This window comes from Stegostoma tigrinum, chromosome 13 (genome assembly GCF_030684315.1).
Source record: "Stegostoma tigrinum isolate sSteTig4 chromosome 13, sSteTig4.hap1, whole genome shotgun sequence".
Classification (NCBI taxonomy): Eukaryota; Metazoa; Chordata; class Chondrichthyes; order Orectolobiformes; family Stegostomatidae; genus Stegostoma; species Stegostoma tigrinum.
In genome coordinates, this window is record NC_081366.1 from 64,132,916 (window position 1) to 64,149,814 (window position 16,899).

At 42.5% G+C, this 16,899-nt stretch overlaps 1 protein-coding gene across 1 annotated transcript in view; it reads left to right on the forward strand.

Annotated features, from left to right (window-relative positions):
* lcp2a (lymphocyte cytosolic protein 2a) overlaps positions 1–16,899 on the forward strand; it is a 167,257-nt gene that overhangs the window by 85,645 nt on the left and 64,713 nt on the right. Inside the window, exons 5-9 of the mRNA XM_048543731.2 lie at positions 1,805–1,836; positions 9,287–9,330; positions 9,445–9,646; positions 10,925–11,022; positions 13,863–13,944. Of these exons, the coding sequence (XP_048399688.2) occupies positions 1,805–1,836; positions 9,287–9,330; positions 9,445–9,646; positions 10,925–11,022; positions 13,863–13,944 (458 nt within the window). The remainder of the gene's footprint in view (positions 1–1,804; positions 1,837–9,286; positions 9,331–9,444; positions 9,647–10,924; positions 11,023–13,862; positions 13,945–16,899) is intronic.

Sequence of the window (16,899 nt, forward strand, 5' to 3'; positions counted from 1 at the left end):
TATTTCCTTATGAGGATGAGTGTTATAGTGTTTTAGAGAAGCATATTGAAGTATCTTATTACATTGAAGTTTACATTACATATAAATGCAAGTTTTTGTGGTCATCCAATCATTTTCATGAGTGCTTTCAAAATACCCGTGGCAGAAACCTACTTGACCGTGGAAATCACGACAAAAAATTCTTGTTAGAGCACAAAATTCTGAAATTCGAGCCAGGGTCACTGAACAATAAGCACTGGTCCAAAGATATTGGAGTTCATGAGACTTAAATCTACTCACTATCTGCAAATGCTGTGGAATCCAGAACTTGATAAAATCCACCAAAATGGTAGTTTGGTAATAGCGAACTGTCTTGAGTTTCCCAGTCGTGATATTCTCCCTCTTGGATCAACCAAAGAAAATCAAAACACTAACATCTATGTAGCACCTTCCACAGAATCAGGTCATTCCCAAAACACTTTTCACCCAATGGAGTGCTCTTGAAGTGTAGCCGCTATTGTATTGCTGGCAATACCTTAGCCAGTTTGTGCACAGCAACTATGCACAAACAATGTGATGAAAATCAGGTAACCTGTTTTTTATTGATGTTCATTTAAGGATGATTATTGACCAGGACATGGGAAAATCTCCCCAACATTCTTCAAAATAATCATACAATCATGAGCTGTTACTGTATAGAAGAAACACATCATGATTGAACCAATTCTTTCAAAGCATCTTTTAAATTAACACTATTCATCGCTGCCATAACCCAAAAAAATCCCCGTCAAGTGTATATTGCATAAAAAAGGCAGTTTCATAATGAGAGGTGTGCAGTGGGTGCACGTATAGCAAGCAGGTGGATAATCTTGGGGGTGTAACAGACTGAACTGATAAGTAACAAGTAACATTTGTGCCACATAAGTGCCAGTCAATGAACCTTTCCAGTAAGACATGAACTAAACATCTGTAATAAGCAGGATTATGGTGGGAACTGGTGTATTAGTTGGGTTAGTAATGAGAAGGGCATGGTGGAAAGGGTATAACAAGCATAGGTGTAATTTGAGGAGTGTAACCTGTGGGTTGTAGTTGAAGGGAGTGTAAAATGCAGGTGTGTAATGGAATGGGGTATAATGGGAGGAGTATGATAAGATGGAGTGTAATAGGTATGAGCATAATAGGAGGGAGTGTAATAGGCACGAGGTAGTCAGAGGGACTGTAATTGATAGAGATGTAATGGGAAGGAGAACGACAGGCCAGGATGTAGTCGGAGGGGATGTTACAATGTGTAGGTAAAGTGAAAGAGAGTAGAATTGGTGGGACAGGCAGGGCTGTAATGGAAAGACATGTAATGGGTATGTGTGTATAACAGGATGTATAACTGACCACTAATAAACTGACCAATTAAGGGGTGGCACAGTGGCTAGCACTGCTGGCTCACAGCACCAGGGACCCAGGCTCAATTTCACCCTCAGGTGACTGTCTTTGTGGAGTTTGCACATTATCCCCTTGTCTGTGGGGGTTTCCTCCCACAGTCTAGAGATGTGCAAGTTAGGCGCATTAGCCATGCTAAATTGCCTATAGTGTTCAGGGATGTGTAGATTAGGTGGGTTATAGCAGCGTGGGTCTGGGTGGGAAGCTCTGAGGTTCAGTGTGGACTTAATGGGCTGAAGGGCCTGTTTCCACACTGTAGGGATTCTATGAATTTTCTGTCACTCATTTTGGATCATTATAAATGTCGTATTGCCATCTCAGTGTGTCGATTGTCAGTATCAACGGATAATAACGCTACAGTTTAATTATTTCAATTTATTTTTATGTTTAGGCATCAGAATCAAATAATTCATGAATCTACAGGTAAGTTTGCGAAGTGAGGAACTCAATGTTTGCAGACAGAAAGTAGATTCCATTTTAATTATACATCTGTGAGAAGGTTCTTGATTTGACTTGGTTTCGGATGAGCTTCCCGATTTCTACAGTTAGAAATATTTGCATTTGAAAAATGTAGCTTGCAATTTCTTAGCTTAGTTTAGAACTTATTTACAGTCTGTGAACTACTTTTGAAGTGAAGTCATCTGTTGTACTTCAGAAAAGACAGAGCAATCTTCCACAAGCAGTAATGTGATAAAGGCCAGATAACCTATTCTTTAATTTTAGCTAACGCAGTGTGGAGCTGGAAGAACATAGCAGGGCAGGCAGCAACAGAGGAGCAGGAAAACTGACATTTCGGGTCAGAACCCTTCTTTAAATATCAAGAAAGGTCCCGACCCAAAATGTCAGCTTTCCTGCTCCTCTGATGCTGCCTGGTCTGCTGTGTTCCTCTAGCCCCACGCAGTGTTATCTCAGATTCTAGCATTGACAGTTCTTACTGTTTCTTTAATTTTAGTTGATTTGTTGCCTCTGACTCAGAGGTGTGAGTTGCAACTTCTGTCAACTCCTGAGTTATAACGACATCCTGATTAATGATGTCCCAGCATCGTACAGGGCCCAGCAGGGAAAGACCACAGTCTGAGGTCTTTCTGCTGAAGGTAAATGGGGGTCCATTCAGTTATTGGACCCTCTTAGTGTGTCAAATATATGTAAATATTAGTATTGTATGTGCAAGAGAGGTCTTTGGTTTTATGTATAGGCAAACCCCAATGTTTTGTGTTTACTTGATAGGCAACTGTGCAGAATCAAACTGCTTTTGCGTTAATGTATATATACAAAGTTTTTTTTATGAATGAAGTATATTTTTGAAATATAAAACAAAATTCTACCAAGCTCGTCCCAGTCTAAGCCCTGGATGACACCGAGAAGTAATTGGTGTATCTCTTTTCCCCTCACATTGACTCCACTCAGAGTCTGAAGTGTAATATGGAGCTTACTGAACCAAATCATTTCTCTCTAAACTCATCTCGCCACTTCCTGTGTCAGGGTTTTGAAACCCTCCTTTCTCTTCCTGCTCCACCGATGCATTAACTGTTTGTGGAGTACTTGCCAGCCTTTTAAGCAACTTGCTCGACTGCATTGGAAGGTGTAAATCATTGATATTCTTCATTCCAAAAAGGTGTAGATGCTCACCCTTTGGGTAGATTCAGGACAAAGATTGATAAGATAATTAAGGGATATAAAATATGGCAAGAAAATGAAGGTAATGAAAAAGTTCACACATATTCTTGTCAAATAATGGAGCAGACTTGAGAGGCCATTTGGCTGACACCAACTCTTATTTCTTCTGTTCTCATGAGCCCTCCCTGGCTGAAGACCAGAATAAACAAGGGTGAAGATGGGCTGCAGCGATATGAGGAAATGAGCACTAGTGAATCAGCAGCTTCTTTATAGCTTGCATACTGACTTTAATGGTCTAAGAGATAGGCCTTTTGTGAAACAAATGTGATCTGGAATTTGGCCTGAGTGGGGTGTGGCCAGAGAATCTCAAGAAACATTCACAAGGAAATTAGATAAATACTTAAAATTCAAAGAATGAAAAACCATAGGGCAAGAGCAGTGGAGTGCTTTGAGAAGGTGACCAAACAGGTAGATGAGAGTAAACCGGTTGATGTGGTGTATATGGATTTCAGCAAGGCGTTTGATAAGGTTTCCCACAGTAGGCTATTGTACAAAATACGGAGGAATGGAATTGTGGGAGATGTAGCAGTTTGGATCGGAAATTGGCTTGCTGAAAGAAGACAGAGGGTGGTAGTTGATGGGAAATGTTCATCCTGGAGACCAGTTACTAGTGGTGTACCGCAAGAATCGGTGTTGGGTCCACTGCTGTTTGTCATTTTTATAAATGACCTGATGAGGGCGTAGAAGGATGGGTTAGTAAATTTGCAGACGACACTAAGGTCGGTCGAGTTGTGGATAGTGACGAAGGATGCTGTAGGTTGCAGAGAGACATAGATAAGCTGCAGAGCTGGGCTGAGAGGAGACAAATGGAGCCATTTCTGGTTGCAGCAGCAGCAGCACGAGCAGGAGCTTGGAGCAGGGGCCTGTCGGGAAGCCGGTGAGTCACGGTTTTTGAATCTTTAAAAAGCTTACCTCGCGTACCGGTGCCTTCCATTTCTGGTTGCAGCAGCAGCGCGAGCGGGAGCTTGGAGCAGGGGCCTGTCGGGAAGTCGGTGAGTCACGGTTTTTGAATCTGTAAAAAGCTTACCTCGAGTGCCGGTGCCTTCCATTTCTGGTTGCAGCAGCAGCGCGAGCGGGAGCTTGGAGCAGGGGCCTGTCGGGAAGCCGGTGAGTCACGGTTTTTGAATCTATAGAAAGCTTACCTTGTGAATAGGCGGAGGTATGCTGAGCAGGAGCCAACACGGGACTGGTGAGTGAGTGAGGTAATATATTTGTGTGGTTGCGTTACCCGAAACACTGCCCGGGTAGTGTCTCCCACCCATCCTCCTTCTCTAACCAAAAAAAAGGTTCTGTGTGCCTGATTGGTAAGGTAACAAGTTTATTTTTTATTCTTTATTTTTTAAGTCTTGGGAATTTAGAATAATGGGAACGGAGGTCAGGGCAGTTGAATGCTCCTCCTGTAGAATGTGCGAGGTAAGGGTCACCACGAGTGTCCCTGCTGACTATATCTGCAGGAAGTGCACCCAACTCCAGCTCCTTGAAAACCGCGTTAGGGAACTGGAGCTGGAGCTAGATGAACTTCGGATCATTCGGGAGGCAGAGGGAGTTATTGAGAGGAGTTACAGGGAGGTAGTCACTCCTCAAGTACAGGAAAAAGGCAGATGGGTTACGGTCAGGGGACGGAAAGGGAACGGGCAGGCAGTGCAGGGATCCCCTGTGGCCATTCCCCTCCACAATAAGTATACCATTTTGGATACTGTTGGGGGGGATGACTTACCAGGGGAAAGCAGTGGGGCACAGGTCTCTGGCACAGAGTCTGTCCCTGCTGCTCAGAAGGGAAGGGGGAAGAGGAGCAGAGCATTAGTCATTGGGGACTCCATAGTTAGGTGGACAGATGGGAGGTTCTGTGGGGACGAGAGAGACTCACGGTTGGTGTGTTGCCTCCCAGGTGCCAGGGTGCGTGATGTCTCTGATCGTGTTTTTGGGATCCTTAAGGGGGAGGGGGAGCAGCCCCAAATCGTGGTCCACATTGGCACCAACGACATAGCAAGATAGATGGGGATTTAAGGCAGAAATTCAGGGAGCTAGGATGGAAGCTGAGAACTAGGACGAACAGAGTTGTTGTCTCTGGTTTGTTGCCCGTGCCACGTGCGAGTGAGGCAAGGAATAGGGAGAGAGAGGAGTTAAACACGTGGATACAGGGATGGTGCAGGAGGGAGGGTTTTGGATTCTTGGATAACTGGGGCTCTTTCTGGGGTAGGTGGGACCTCTACAAGCAGATGGTCTTCACCTGAACTAGAGGGGTACCGATATCCTGGGGGGGAAATTTGCTAAGGCTATTCGGGTGGTTTAAACTAATTCAGCAGGGGGATGGGTATCAAAATTGTAGTTCGACTATAGAAAAGGATGAGAGTAGGATGGTCCGAAATAAAGTTTCAGGGAAGCAAGATGGCAATGGCAAGCAAGAAGTTGGTTTGAAGTGTGTCTACTTCAATGCCAGGAGCATCCGGAATAAGGTAGGTGAACTTGCAGCATGGGTCGGTACCTGGGACTTTGATGTTGTGGCCATTTCGGAGACATGGATAGAGCAGGGACAGGAATGGTTGATGCAGTTTCCGGGATTTAGATGTTTCAGTAAGAACAGAGAAGATGGTAAAAGGGGCGGAGTTGTGGCATTGTTAGTCAAGGACAGTATTACAGTTGCAGAAAGGATGTTTGGGGACTCGGCAACTGAGGTAGTATGGGCTGAGGTTAGAAACAGGAAAGGAGAGGTCACCCTGTTGGGAGTTTTCTATAGGCCTCTGAATAGTTCCAGATATGTAGAGGAAAGGATAGCAAAGATGATTCTCGATAGGAGTGAGAGAGACAGGGTAGTTGTCATGAGGGACTTCAACTTTCCAAATATTGACTGGGAACACTATAGTTTGAGTACTATAGATGGGTCAGTTTTTGTCCAATCTGTGCAGGAGGGCTTCCTGACACAGTATGTAGATAGGCCAACAAGGGGCAAAGCCACATTAGATTTGGTACTGGGTAATGAGCCTGGCCAGGTGTTAGATTTGGAAGTAGGTGAGCACTTTGGTGATAGCGATCACAATTCTGTTATGTTTACTTTAGTGATGGAAAGGGATAGGTGTATACCACTGGGCAAGGGTTATAGCTGGGGGAAAGGCAATTACGATGAGATTAGGCAAGATTTAGGGAGCATAGGATGGGGAAGGAAACTGCAGGGGATGGGCACATTAGAAATGTGGAGCTTATTCAAGGAAAAGCTCCTGTGTGTCCTAGATAAGTATGTACCTGTCAGGCAGGGAGGAAGCTGTAGAGTGCGGGAGCCGTGGTTTACGAAGGAGGTGGAATCTCTCTTCAAGAGGAAGAAGAAAGCTTATGTTAGGATGAGATGTGAAGGCTCAATTAGGGCACTTGAGGGCTACGAGGTAGCCAGGAAAGACCTAAAGAGAGAGCTCAGAAGAGCCAGGAGGAGACATGAGAAGTTGTTGGAGGATAGGATCAGGGTAAACCCTAAGGCTTTCGATAGGCATTTAAGGAATAAAAGAATGACGAAAATAAGATTAGGCCCAATCAAGGATAGTAGTGGAAAGTTGTGTGTGGAGTCAGAGGAGATAGGGGAAGCACTAAATGAATATTTTTCAACAGTATTCACTCTAGAAAACGGCAATGTTGTCGAGGAGAATACTGAGATTCAGGCTACTAGACTAGGTGTGATTGAGGTTCACAAGGAAGAGGTATTAGAAATCCTACAGAGTGTGAAGATAGATAAGTTCCCTGGGCCGGATGGGATTTATCCTCGGATCCTCTGGGACGCCAGGGAGGAGATTGTCGAGCCTTAGGCATTGATCCTTAACTCGTCATTGCTACAGGAATAGTGCCAGACGACTGGAGGATAGCAAATGTGGTTCCCCTGTTCAAGAAGGGGAGTAGAGACAACCCTGGTAATTATAGACCAGTGAGCCTTACCTCAGTTGTTGGTAAAGTGTTGGAAAAGGAATTAAGGGATAGGATTTATAATCATCTAGAAAATAATAAATTGATTCGGGATAGTCAGCACAGTTTTGTGAAGGGAAGGTCGTGCCTCACAAACCTTATTGAGTTCTTTGAGAAGGTGACCAAACAGGTAGATGAGAGTAAACTGGTTGATATGGTGTATATGGATTTCAACAAGGCGTTCGATAAGGTTCCCACCAATAGGCTATTGTACAAAATGCAGAGGAATAGAATTGTGGGAGATATAGCAGTTTGGATCGGAAATTGGCTTGCTGAAAGAAGACAGAGGGTGATTGTTGATGGGAAATGTTCATCCTGGAGACCAGTTACTAACGGTGTACCACAAGGGTCAGTGTTGGGCCCACTGCTATTTGTCATTTTTATAAATGACCTGGATGAGGGTGTAGAAAGATGGGTTAGTAAATTTGCAGACGATACTAAGGTCGGTGGAGTTGTGGATAGTGATGAAGGATGCTATAGGTTGCAGAGAGACATAGATAAGCTGCAGAGCTGGGCTGAGAGGTGGCAAATGGAGTTTAATGCAGACAAGTGTGAGGTGATGCACTTTGGTAGGAGTAACTGGAAGACAAAGTACTGGGCGAATGGTAAGATTCTTGGTACTGTAGATGAGCAGAGAGATCTCAGTGTCCATGTACACAGATCCTTGAAAGTTGCCATCCACGTTGACAGGGCTGTTAAGAAGGCATACAGTGTTTTAGCTTTTATTAATAGAGGGATCGAGTTCCGGAACCAAGAGGTTATGCTGCAGCTGTACAAAACTCTGGTGCGGCCGCACTTGGAGTATTGCGTACAGTTCTGGTGACCGCATTATAAGAAGGATGTGGAAGCTTTGGAAAGGGTGCAGAGGAGATTTACTAGTATGTTGCCTGGTATGGAGGGAAGGTCTTACAAGGAAAGGCTGAGGGACTTGAGGCTGTTTTTTAGTTAGAGAGAAGAAGGTTGAGAGCTGACTTAATTGAAACATATGAAATAATCAGAGGGTTAGATAGGGTGGATAGGGAGAGCCTTTTTCCTAGGATGGTGACGGCGAGCACGAGGGGGCATAGCTTTAAATTGAGGGGTGAAAGATATAGGACAGATGTCAGAGGTAGTTTCTTTACTCAGAGAGTAGTAAGGGAATGGAACGCTTTGCCTGCAACGGTAGTAGATTCGCCAACTTTGGGTACATTTAAGGCGTCATTGGATAAGCATATGGATGTACATGGAATAGTGTAGATTAGATGGGCTTGAGATCGGTATGACAGGTCGGCACAACATCGAAGGCTGAAGGGCCTGTACTGTGCTATAATGTTCTATGTTCTATGTTCTAAGTGTTTAATTCTTTCAAGCCGGTGACATAATGGACTGAATGGCCACCTTTTGTTTTTTTTTGTTTATATTTTTTTAAGGTGTACACTGGATGAAGTTGTGGAATCCCTTGTAACTTGGGTGGTTTTGCAACTGTGGTGAATCTAGTTTAACAAACAAATATCAGATGCTGCTTGGCCTGCTGTGTTCATCCAGCTTCACACTTCGTTATCTTGGATTCTCCAGCATCTGCATTTCCCATTATCACAAATATCAGAGTGGAGTGGGTTTCAACTTCCTACCTCTGTGATCAGATTGCTACTGTTCAGCCCCAGCAGACACCACAACTCGACTAAAACTCATTTCTCCTTTAAGTAGTACAGTATAACAGTAGATTTGGGGCAGAAGTTAACATGACCCAGAATAGTGTCTTAACAAATTGTATAGTGGTAAGATGAGTTTGAAGTAACATATGAGTCACTGAAAATGAAGGTAAAACAATTTTCCAACCTCTGGCACTTCACCGCAGTAAAGGGTCTGGGTATCTGCCATTCAGAGATGGGCAAATTGCCTTTGAAAGGTTTCTACATCCAATTGTTTCATTGTCTTTTCTCAGCGTTTTCAAGTTTTTGGTCACCAGTCTCAGTGGGTCCTTACTTATCTCAGCATCTTGTTGCTGATTCTGTGTTGCACTTCAGAATGGTTTATCATGTTAGATGTGCTAAATAAGTTGCTATTTTTGGAGGAGCAGTTAGAAGAAATATCACCACAGGGTTGTAGGCTTGGAGCAGCAAATGTTATTCCAGAGTCTCAGTGGTGTAAACTTCAGAATAAATGGTTTGTTCAACTCTCTTGTGCATATGTGTGCGCTTGGCCAGAGGTATTCGGGCAGGAAATGGGATTTAAAATTTCACACTTGTTCATTGTTCCTCTGTTATTACAGATGACAGATCCATTGATGACGTGGGGTGGGACTCAGATGAATTTGTAAGTAATTTCATTTGCCTTTTCTGTGTACTGTTTCTGAAAAATGAAAATGAAATATTATCATTGATGCTTTAGTAAAAGTTTGACAGTAATAGTAAATGTAACGTAATCCAGACAGAGGATGATGACGACTATGAGGACCCAGATCAAGAGCAAGACTCTGGGGATGATGGTGGAGATTATGAATCACCAAATGAAGATGGTGAAGGGCATAATAGTGACAATGATTATGAACCACCTCCTTCAAATGATGAAGAAGCTCATCAGATCAAGATATGTGCAGCAAAACCAATCTCCAATGACTCAGACTATGCAGGTAACTTCACAAAATCAGATGACAAAGTGGTGTTTAGCAGGAACTGTTTGTCACAAATATAAAGTGCCACAATTCGAGCTGATAGCAATACTGGACTAGTCAGGTTCCAGATGATACATGATGAAATAGATCATAAGTTTAATTTTCCAGTTGGTTATTTTGGTAGTTAGTCACACAAGGATATAAATGTTCTTTTATACAATAACACAAATTCATTACACAAAATAATAAAAACAAAATAAACCAACTTAAAACATGTAAAAGACAGTTTAGAAAGATATTAACACAAACAACAAAACGAAGTTTCAAACTGTTTCACAGCAATAACCATTTGACACACAAATCCCAGAGAAATATCACTCCAATTTCAATTTGTTATCTTCTCCATTCACTGATTATGTTCAGTTTTCCTTCTGGGACTGCTAAAACAGTTTTATGACTCCTTGCAGTCCTGCTTTGTAGACAGCTGGTATAAATAGTTTTCTCGGCTTGAAAATTTCTACATAGCCTCTCATAGCTTGGAGACATCACAAACTAAAAGCCTTCTGCTAGACTGAACTCTATTCAAACTGAATCCCTAATTTGTCCCAATAACTATCCAGGGAAACTTATCAATCAAGGCAAAGCTTCAATGTTCTGTAGAAAACAAGGCTGAGACTAGTCTCACTATGGACTTGCCTCTCATTCAATTATAACTTTAATTATGCTTTTGAAAGTTCTTCATACAACTATTACATTAGCTTTGCTTATTCACCTGCAGAGATGAAATACTTTAATGCCTGATTTTATGTTATTTAAATGCAATGAAAAGAGAGTTACCCGGTATGTAAATGTGAACTCTGTATCTACATTATTTTAGTTGGATTTACAAGTCACATGGGGTTGGAGGGAAACTAGTGTAGACTAATGATGATGGGAAGTGAACAGAGCTGGGTACCAGTATCTTGTATGTGAAAGGTATAAGGCGTCAAGCTGGTCTGCAGAGCACTGAAGTAATCAAGTCTTATGGTAACTGAGGCACCTCTGCCTCAAACATAAGTTATACAAACCCACAAAAATTTCACCCCTTGCTACCGCCAGAGGTGTGGAATCTGGGTTGAGGGTGCAGTGGGCAATGAGGTGGGAAGCCAAGCAGGAGTGTGTCAGAATAGTCAAATCCAGAGGGAGCATTGGCAGAAATGAGGGTTTCATTAGCAGTTAAGCATTTTTTAAGAAATAATTTATGGGTATAAAAATGTCTAGAAGTCTACTAATCAACATGCCTTACTTTTCTTTTAGATAAACGGTCAACAATAAAATCAACTAACCATCCACCCATTCCCCCTCAGCGCCCTGGTTCAGTGCCAATTACACCAGCTGGAAACAGGGGCAATATTGTAAGTGACCATTGGCAAAAGGATTGGCCATCTTTATCATATTTCTTCTGGAGATTTATGGGGTGACTGCACAGCCTGGCAAATCAAACCACACTGAATGAGACATCTGGTTGGAATGGAGTGCATTTCTTGATTAAGTATCTTGAATTTGTATTTAAAAAATGACTGCTTAGTACATAGGCAGCAGTGAAATATAATGCTACATTTTGTAAATAAACCTACTGAGTCTAAATTTATCCTTCACCCCCTCAGTTAGCATGTAACACAGGGCAGGAAAGCAACCCATCCCATTACGTGCGTACAAATTAGGAACAGGAATGGGCAATTTGATCCCTCAAGTCCACTCCACCATTCAATAGGATCATGGATGATCTTACCACTCTACACTTCAACCCATCCCTACACGGTCAAAAGTATCTACCATGCCTTAAAAATACATCAGGACTCTGCTTACACCACCTTTTAAGGAATAGTGTTCCAAAAACTTCCTTCTTCAGGACTGGATGTGGGGGTAGGGGCAGCTGCAGATAAAGAGGTGGTGAAAGGTGGACATTGGTAGTAGGTTCAACCTGGTCGATAGATGGTAGAGACCGGTTGGTGGCTGGAAGGGAGGGTCAGAAGATGGAATGGAAGGGTGGAGGTGGGGCTGGAAGGGGAGCCGGGGGATGGGTGGGAAGGTTATTTGAAATTGGAGAACTCAATGTTAAGTCCTCCGAGCTATAGTGTGCCCATGCTGAAGATAAAGTGTTAGAACATAGAACATAGAACAATACAGCGCAGAACAGGCCCTTCGGCCCTCGATGCTGTGCCGACCTGTGGACTAATCTAAGCCCCTGCCCCTACACTATCCCATCATTATCCATATGCTTATCCAAGGACTGTTTAAATGCCCCTACTGTGGCTGAGTTAATTACATTGGCAGCAAGGGTGTTCCATGCCCTTACCACTCTCTGAGTAAAGAACTTGCCTCTGACACCTGTCTTAAATCTATCACCCCTCAATTTGTAGCTATGCCCCCTTGTACACAGCGTAGACACATTGTAGCCCATTCATCAGGAAGATCCACTGTGAAGCAAGTAACAGGTCTCCAGGCAAAAAAAAACACATAATCCTACATGGTGTGTTCTACACAACCCTAGCAGGCAAAGGGGGAATGTGATAGATCCTAAAATGTGGGATTATGGCAGTTGTCTTGCAAGGACGAAGCTAAGGACATTGAGCAGAAAGGCCATCCCCTTCTGCATGATACAGCAGAGCAGCAAGAAATGCAATCCAGTCCCAACAAATGTGAATGGGGTACAAGGATTACCCATTGATGATAAGATATGGTGGTGCTCGAAGGCATGCAGTCTGTTTCTGTTCTTAGAGGCAAATGTAGTTTCCATGTATTTGTTTTTTTTTGTTTACTTTTGCTGCTGTTGAAGGCTTTCCTGTACGGGATGTCCCACATTGAACTGTAGGAGGATGCTGGAATCCATAGGGCTTTGGGGAAAGGGTAGCATTGAATCAGGCAGGTTTGTAAGGTGGGATGTGACTTAGGACAGGCAAGTTATGTAGGTTGGTGCTTACACAGCGATAGATGTACAAACCTGAACCTGCATGAGCAAATAAGTGTCAGCTATGCTGCTGTTGTGTCCTGAGCCAGCAGTCATGTGTGGTTACTGTATCAGCGCGTGCACAATGAAGGGCAAGTCAAGACTGTCAACAACTGACCAGTGCACAGCTAAAATTCAAAGATGGTGCCAGTTCGAGGGATCCCAAGAAATCCCAACAGTGCTAAGTACTTACACCTACATCGAGTAGGAGAATGTGACGAGTGGCATGCGATGGAGACGTGGTACATATCAGAAGGGCTCAAATCTTTTGTCTTCAATGAGGCAAGTTGAGATGATAACTCAAAAAAAACCTGCTAGGCCTCACAGACTGTCTGTGAAACTCACCAAAAATTGCAACAGATTTCTAGTAAGATTCAGCCCACAGGGAATTGGGTTAGAGGCAAGTTTCAACCCCGGTCTGTGTACACTAGTGGGTTGAGGTACACATATGTTTCAGCATCGGTTCAAGCACACATGTGCTGTGAAAGTCACCATCGAAGAATTAACCAGTCATCACCTTTTGTTGCAAGTAAAAGGTTTTCACTCTGAGTGGCGGAAGGAAGTATTTGCGTTGCGAGTCACTGTAACTGTGGAGGAGTCCAAGGACGGACATGTCAGAGGAGAGTGGGGTGGGGAGTTGAAATGGGTAATGCTTCATTTCCAACAATTTATATCCTTTATTTATTAAGGTGACCAGTACTGTACACAATACTCTAGATGTGGTCTCACTAGTGCCTATATAATAAAGCATAATACTTTTGCATTTAGTTTCCCACACAATAAAAGATAACGGTTTGTTAGCCTACCAAATTATTTGTTTTATCTGCATATTAACCTTGTGTGATACATGCACTAAGTTACCCAGATCTCTCTGCATCTTAGAGTTGTACAACCTCTAACCTTTAGAAAATGTGTTTCTTTTCAATTCCTCCTGCCAAAATGGACAATTTCACATTTTCCCATAATACAATCAGAGCTCTATTAACATCAAATGATACACAAATGATAACATCAAATGAAAATTTACCTCTGTCATTGCAATGTTAGGAACATGAAACGGAAAATATTTCATTCTTCCAGATACGCTCAAAAAAATCTTACATGCATGGAGTTGATAGGCTGAATGTTTCTATCTATGCCATAATGATTTGACTCCATTCACAATAAATTCTATGCAGATAGATGAGGAACAAGTATGCAATCTGCTTTTACAAGTGTCGTACTCATATATTTGCTGTTTTCCAGGCAAACATGTTCTCCACTCTCACTGTCAATGAGGATTCAGGTCAAAGCAAAGATCGAGGCTTTTCATCACCTGGCTATAGAGGTACTCATTTCTTTGGATACTTTTCAAACTTCATGCATTCGGTTTGTTTTAATTGATCTGAGAAGTAACAAAGTGTTTTATGGATTTTAAGGACTTTCTGCTCAGATACAGTGGTTTGTTTTGGTATTGTTTGTCTGATACCACCTAAGAAAATGGGCAAAGTTTTAAATTTTACAGTGCAATTCAAGTTTCCATTGTAAGGTTTGTTTTCAGGGACCCTCAGACTTGATGCAATAACAATACACTGACCTGTTTAGAAAACACAAATCCTTTATTACAAAGCAAGTATAAGCCATGGAGGATTACTGTACTCAACCCAGCACAGAATGCAGAGTCTCGTAAGCTATTTTCTCCGAGCGGCGGACAGACCCCGCTTTTTATACCTTGAGTGCATAATACATAAAGCAATTTTACGTCTCACAATGGCATGCTACATGAAACAATCACATGATACAAAAACAATTACTACATCAAAAACATAAAGAAAGCAGGATACAGTAGTGATCATTCGTGAAGTGACTGCTGACAACAGAAGGCGATTTCAAATTGCCGAAGTGACAGAATGTAATTTCAAGCTGTCGAAGTGTCTGGCTTGAACAAAAGTCAGCGCCCTGGCACCTTTAGCAGAAACAGAAGTTACATACTTTACAGGATTTCAGAAGTCTCACGCCTTTACAAACACTTCCCACCTAATCTTATTTGAGACAGTTTCCACATACCCCTGTGCAGGAAGATAAAGATTTACAAAGTTTATGCCTAATTTGAGTCGGGCAGGAAGTTTTAAGGTAGTGTCTGCATACCTCTGTGTGAGTGGATAAAAAGCATTAAGTTATAGAGAATATAGAAATCAATGGGATGTTACCCCAATGACATCTCACCATAGTCTTTTGTAAAACATCACATTGAAAGCTGGTAATAACCAGAAAAGGGTGAAATTTATTGTCAATATCAACTTTCACAAATGATGCTTTTTTGTGAGCTTTCGAGGTGATAAAACTCAGTACGTTTTGCCTTAAGTGGGGTTGGGTTGGTGGCAGGTGTGTGTGTGTGTGTGTGTGTGTGTGTGTGTGTGTGTGTGTGTGTGTGTGTGTGTGTGTGTGTGAGAGAGAGAGAGAGAGAGAGAGACAGAGACCGTGGGTAGAATGATGGTGAAGATGCTGTCAAGGAGGCTATTTGAGCTGTTTTGCTCTCCTGTTGCTGGCTAGTTGTCACTATCCTTTCTCTACGTCCCTCAGTGTTCTTTGAGGGCACCTGACCAATGAGCCTCCACTCCCTGGTAATGAAACTTCAGTCATTCAGCCTATTGGGTCACTGCTGGCTGTCCCGCACATCTGCTGTATCCATGTCAGCTTCAGCCACGATCTCAAGTGTGCAATCAATGTCCTTTAGTCATCATCAGTGGCCTCACAAGGACTCCTGTAGTGCAATGATAGTGTCCCTATCTCTGGACAGGGAGACCTGGGTTCAACCCAAACTGTGTCATAACATCACTGAAGCGGTTGATTAGAAAACATCGAAAAAATCAGTGACCTCATCTTGTAGCACTGCAATGGCAGTTACTTCCAGGATACTGCACAATTTCAAATTGAATTTGTTTTAATTGTTAAAGGACTGGCTAAAGCACCCTGAATGAATTGGGAAAAAGCTCAATAACATCCTTTTTAAATCATTGTAATTGATTAAAGTCGTTAGTAATAGGTTCTAAGCAAAATGCTTATTTTTGTAATAAACCTGTGTCTGCTATATTAATTTAACTATGCTGTTACTTCCTTCAAGAATAAAGTTTGATGTTTTTGATAAAGTAAATGTTTTAGATTGTGTTCTAAAAATCTGTCTAATTGAGTTGATTGAAATTTTGTTTATGTGCCTGAGTTAGGAAAGACTTTTCTCCAGGATTTTGTGAATTCTGAGTGTGATTTATGTCCCGGTCGCTGTATTTATCCAAAGCACCATCCTTTAAAACTCCTCCAAATGTTACTCAGAAACCTAAAGGCAGCTCATTTATTGCACATCATTTAAGGTTGATTTTTTTGGCCCAGAGTAGCAGGACGCAGGCTTGTTTCTGTATCAAAGTCCTGTCTCTGGTGGACTCTGAATAGAGTTTGGAGTTTTGTGGAAAGTGAGTCCTTAATTGATATGGAGACTGTTTCCAGTCCAGTTGGAGCTGGCGGGAATGGGAATTGAGCTAGTTCAGAAGAAGTGGTGGACTCTTTCAGATACAAAATCTATCACTGACACTACTGTGGTTGTCCTGAAAGAGAGACAGAGAAATTTTCTCATGTCTGCCGAACAAACCATAAATGCCACAGTGGAGCTGGAAGCCTGGACCCCATAAGGGAGACAAAGGTGGCACAGAAGGTCAAGGAGAGTGTAACTTTGTCTTGCAACATAGTTAGAATTAGTAGGGGCACTCTATTCCATGCCATCCTCCACAACTCACCCCTTCTCCCATCACTAATCCTCTGCCTCTGAATTATTTCCTTGCAGATCCTCACTAGCTTTATATTCACTCCTCTCTGGAGGGCCTTATTCAGGAGAGCACAATGAACGAGAATGTTGCAGGATGCAGCTAGTTCAAGGACCAGATCCAGAACGGTCATTGGACACAAAACTTTAATTCTGCTTTCTCTCCAGGCCTGCTGAGATTTTCCAGCAATTTCTGTTTTTGATCCAGTTACATCCTCCAGTGTGTTCAAGTAGAGTCTGGACTCGATGTCCACAGTTCTGATTCTGTTGACATGCCAGGGATGTAACAACCCCCTAACCTGGCAAGACTCTTAATTCAAGCTCCTCCCTGAGACTTGTAACAAGCTTCTGTCATTTTCATCTCAAAAGGCAAATCCTTCCACCTGTGATTGACATTTACCCTCACTCTCACAGGCATTTCTGGCTCCATGCTTCGCTCCTAACTTGGTCCATTCCTGCCTCCAGCTGGTTTCAGGCAGGCAACTTTGA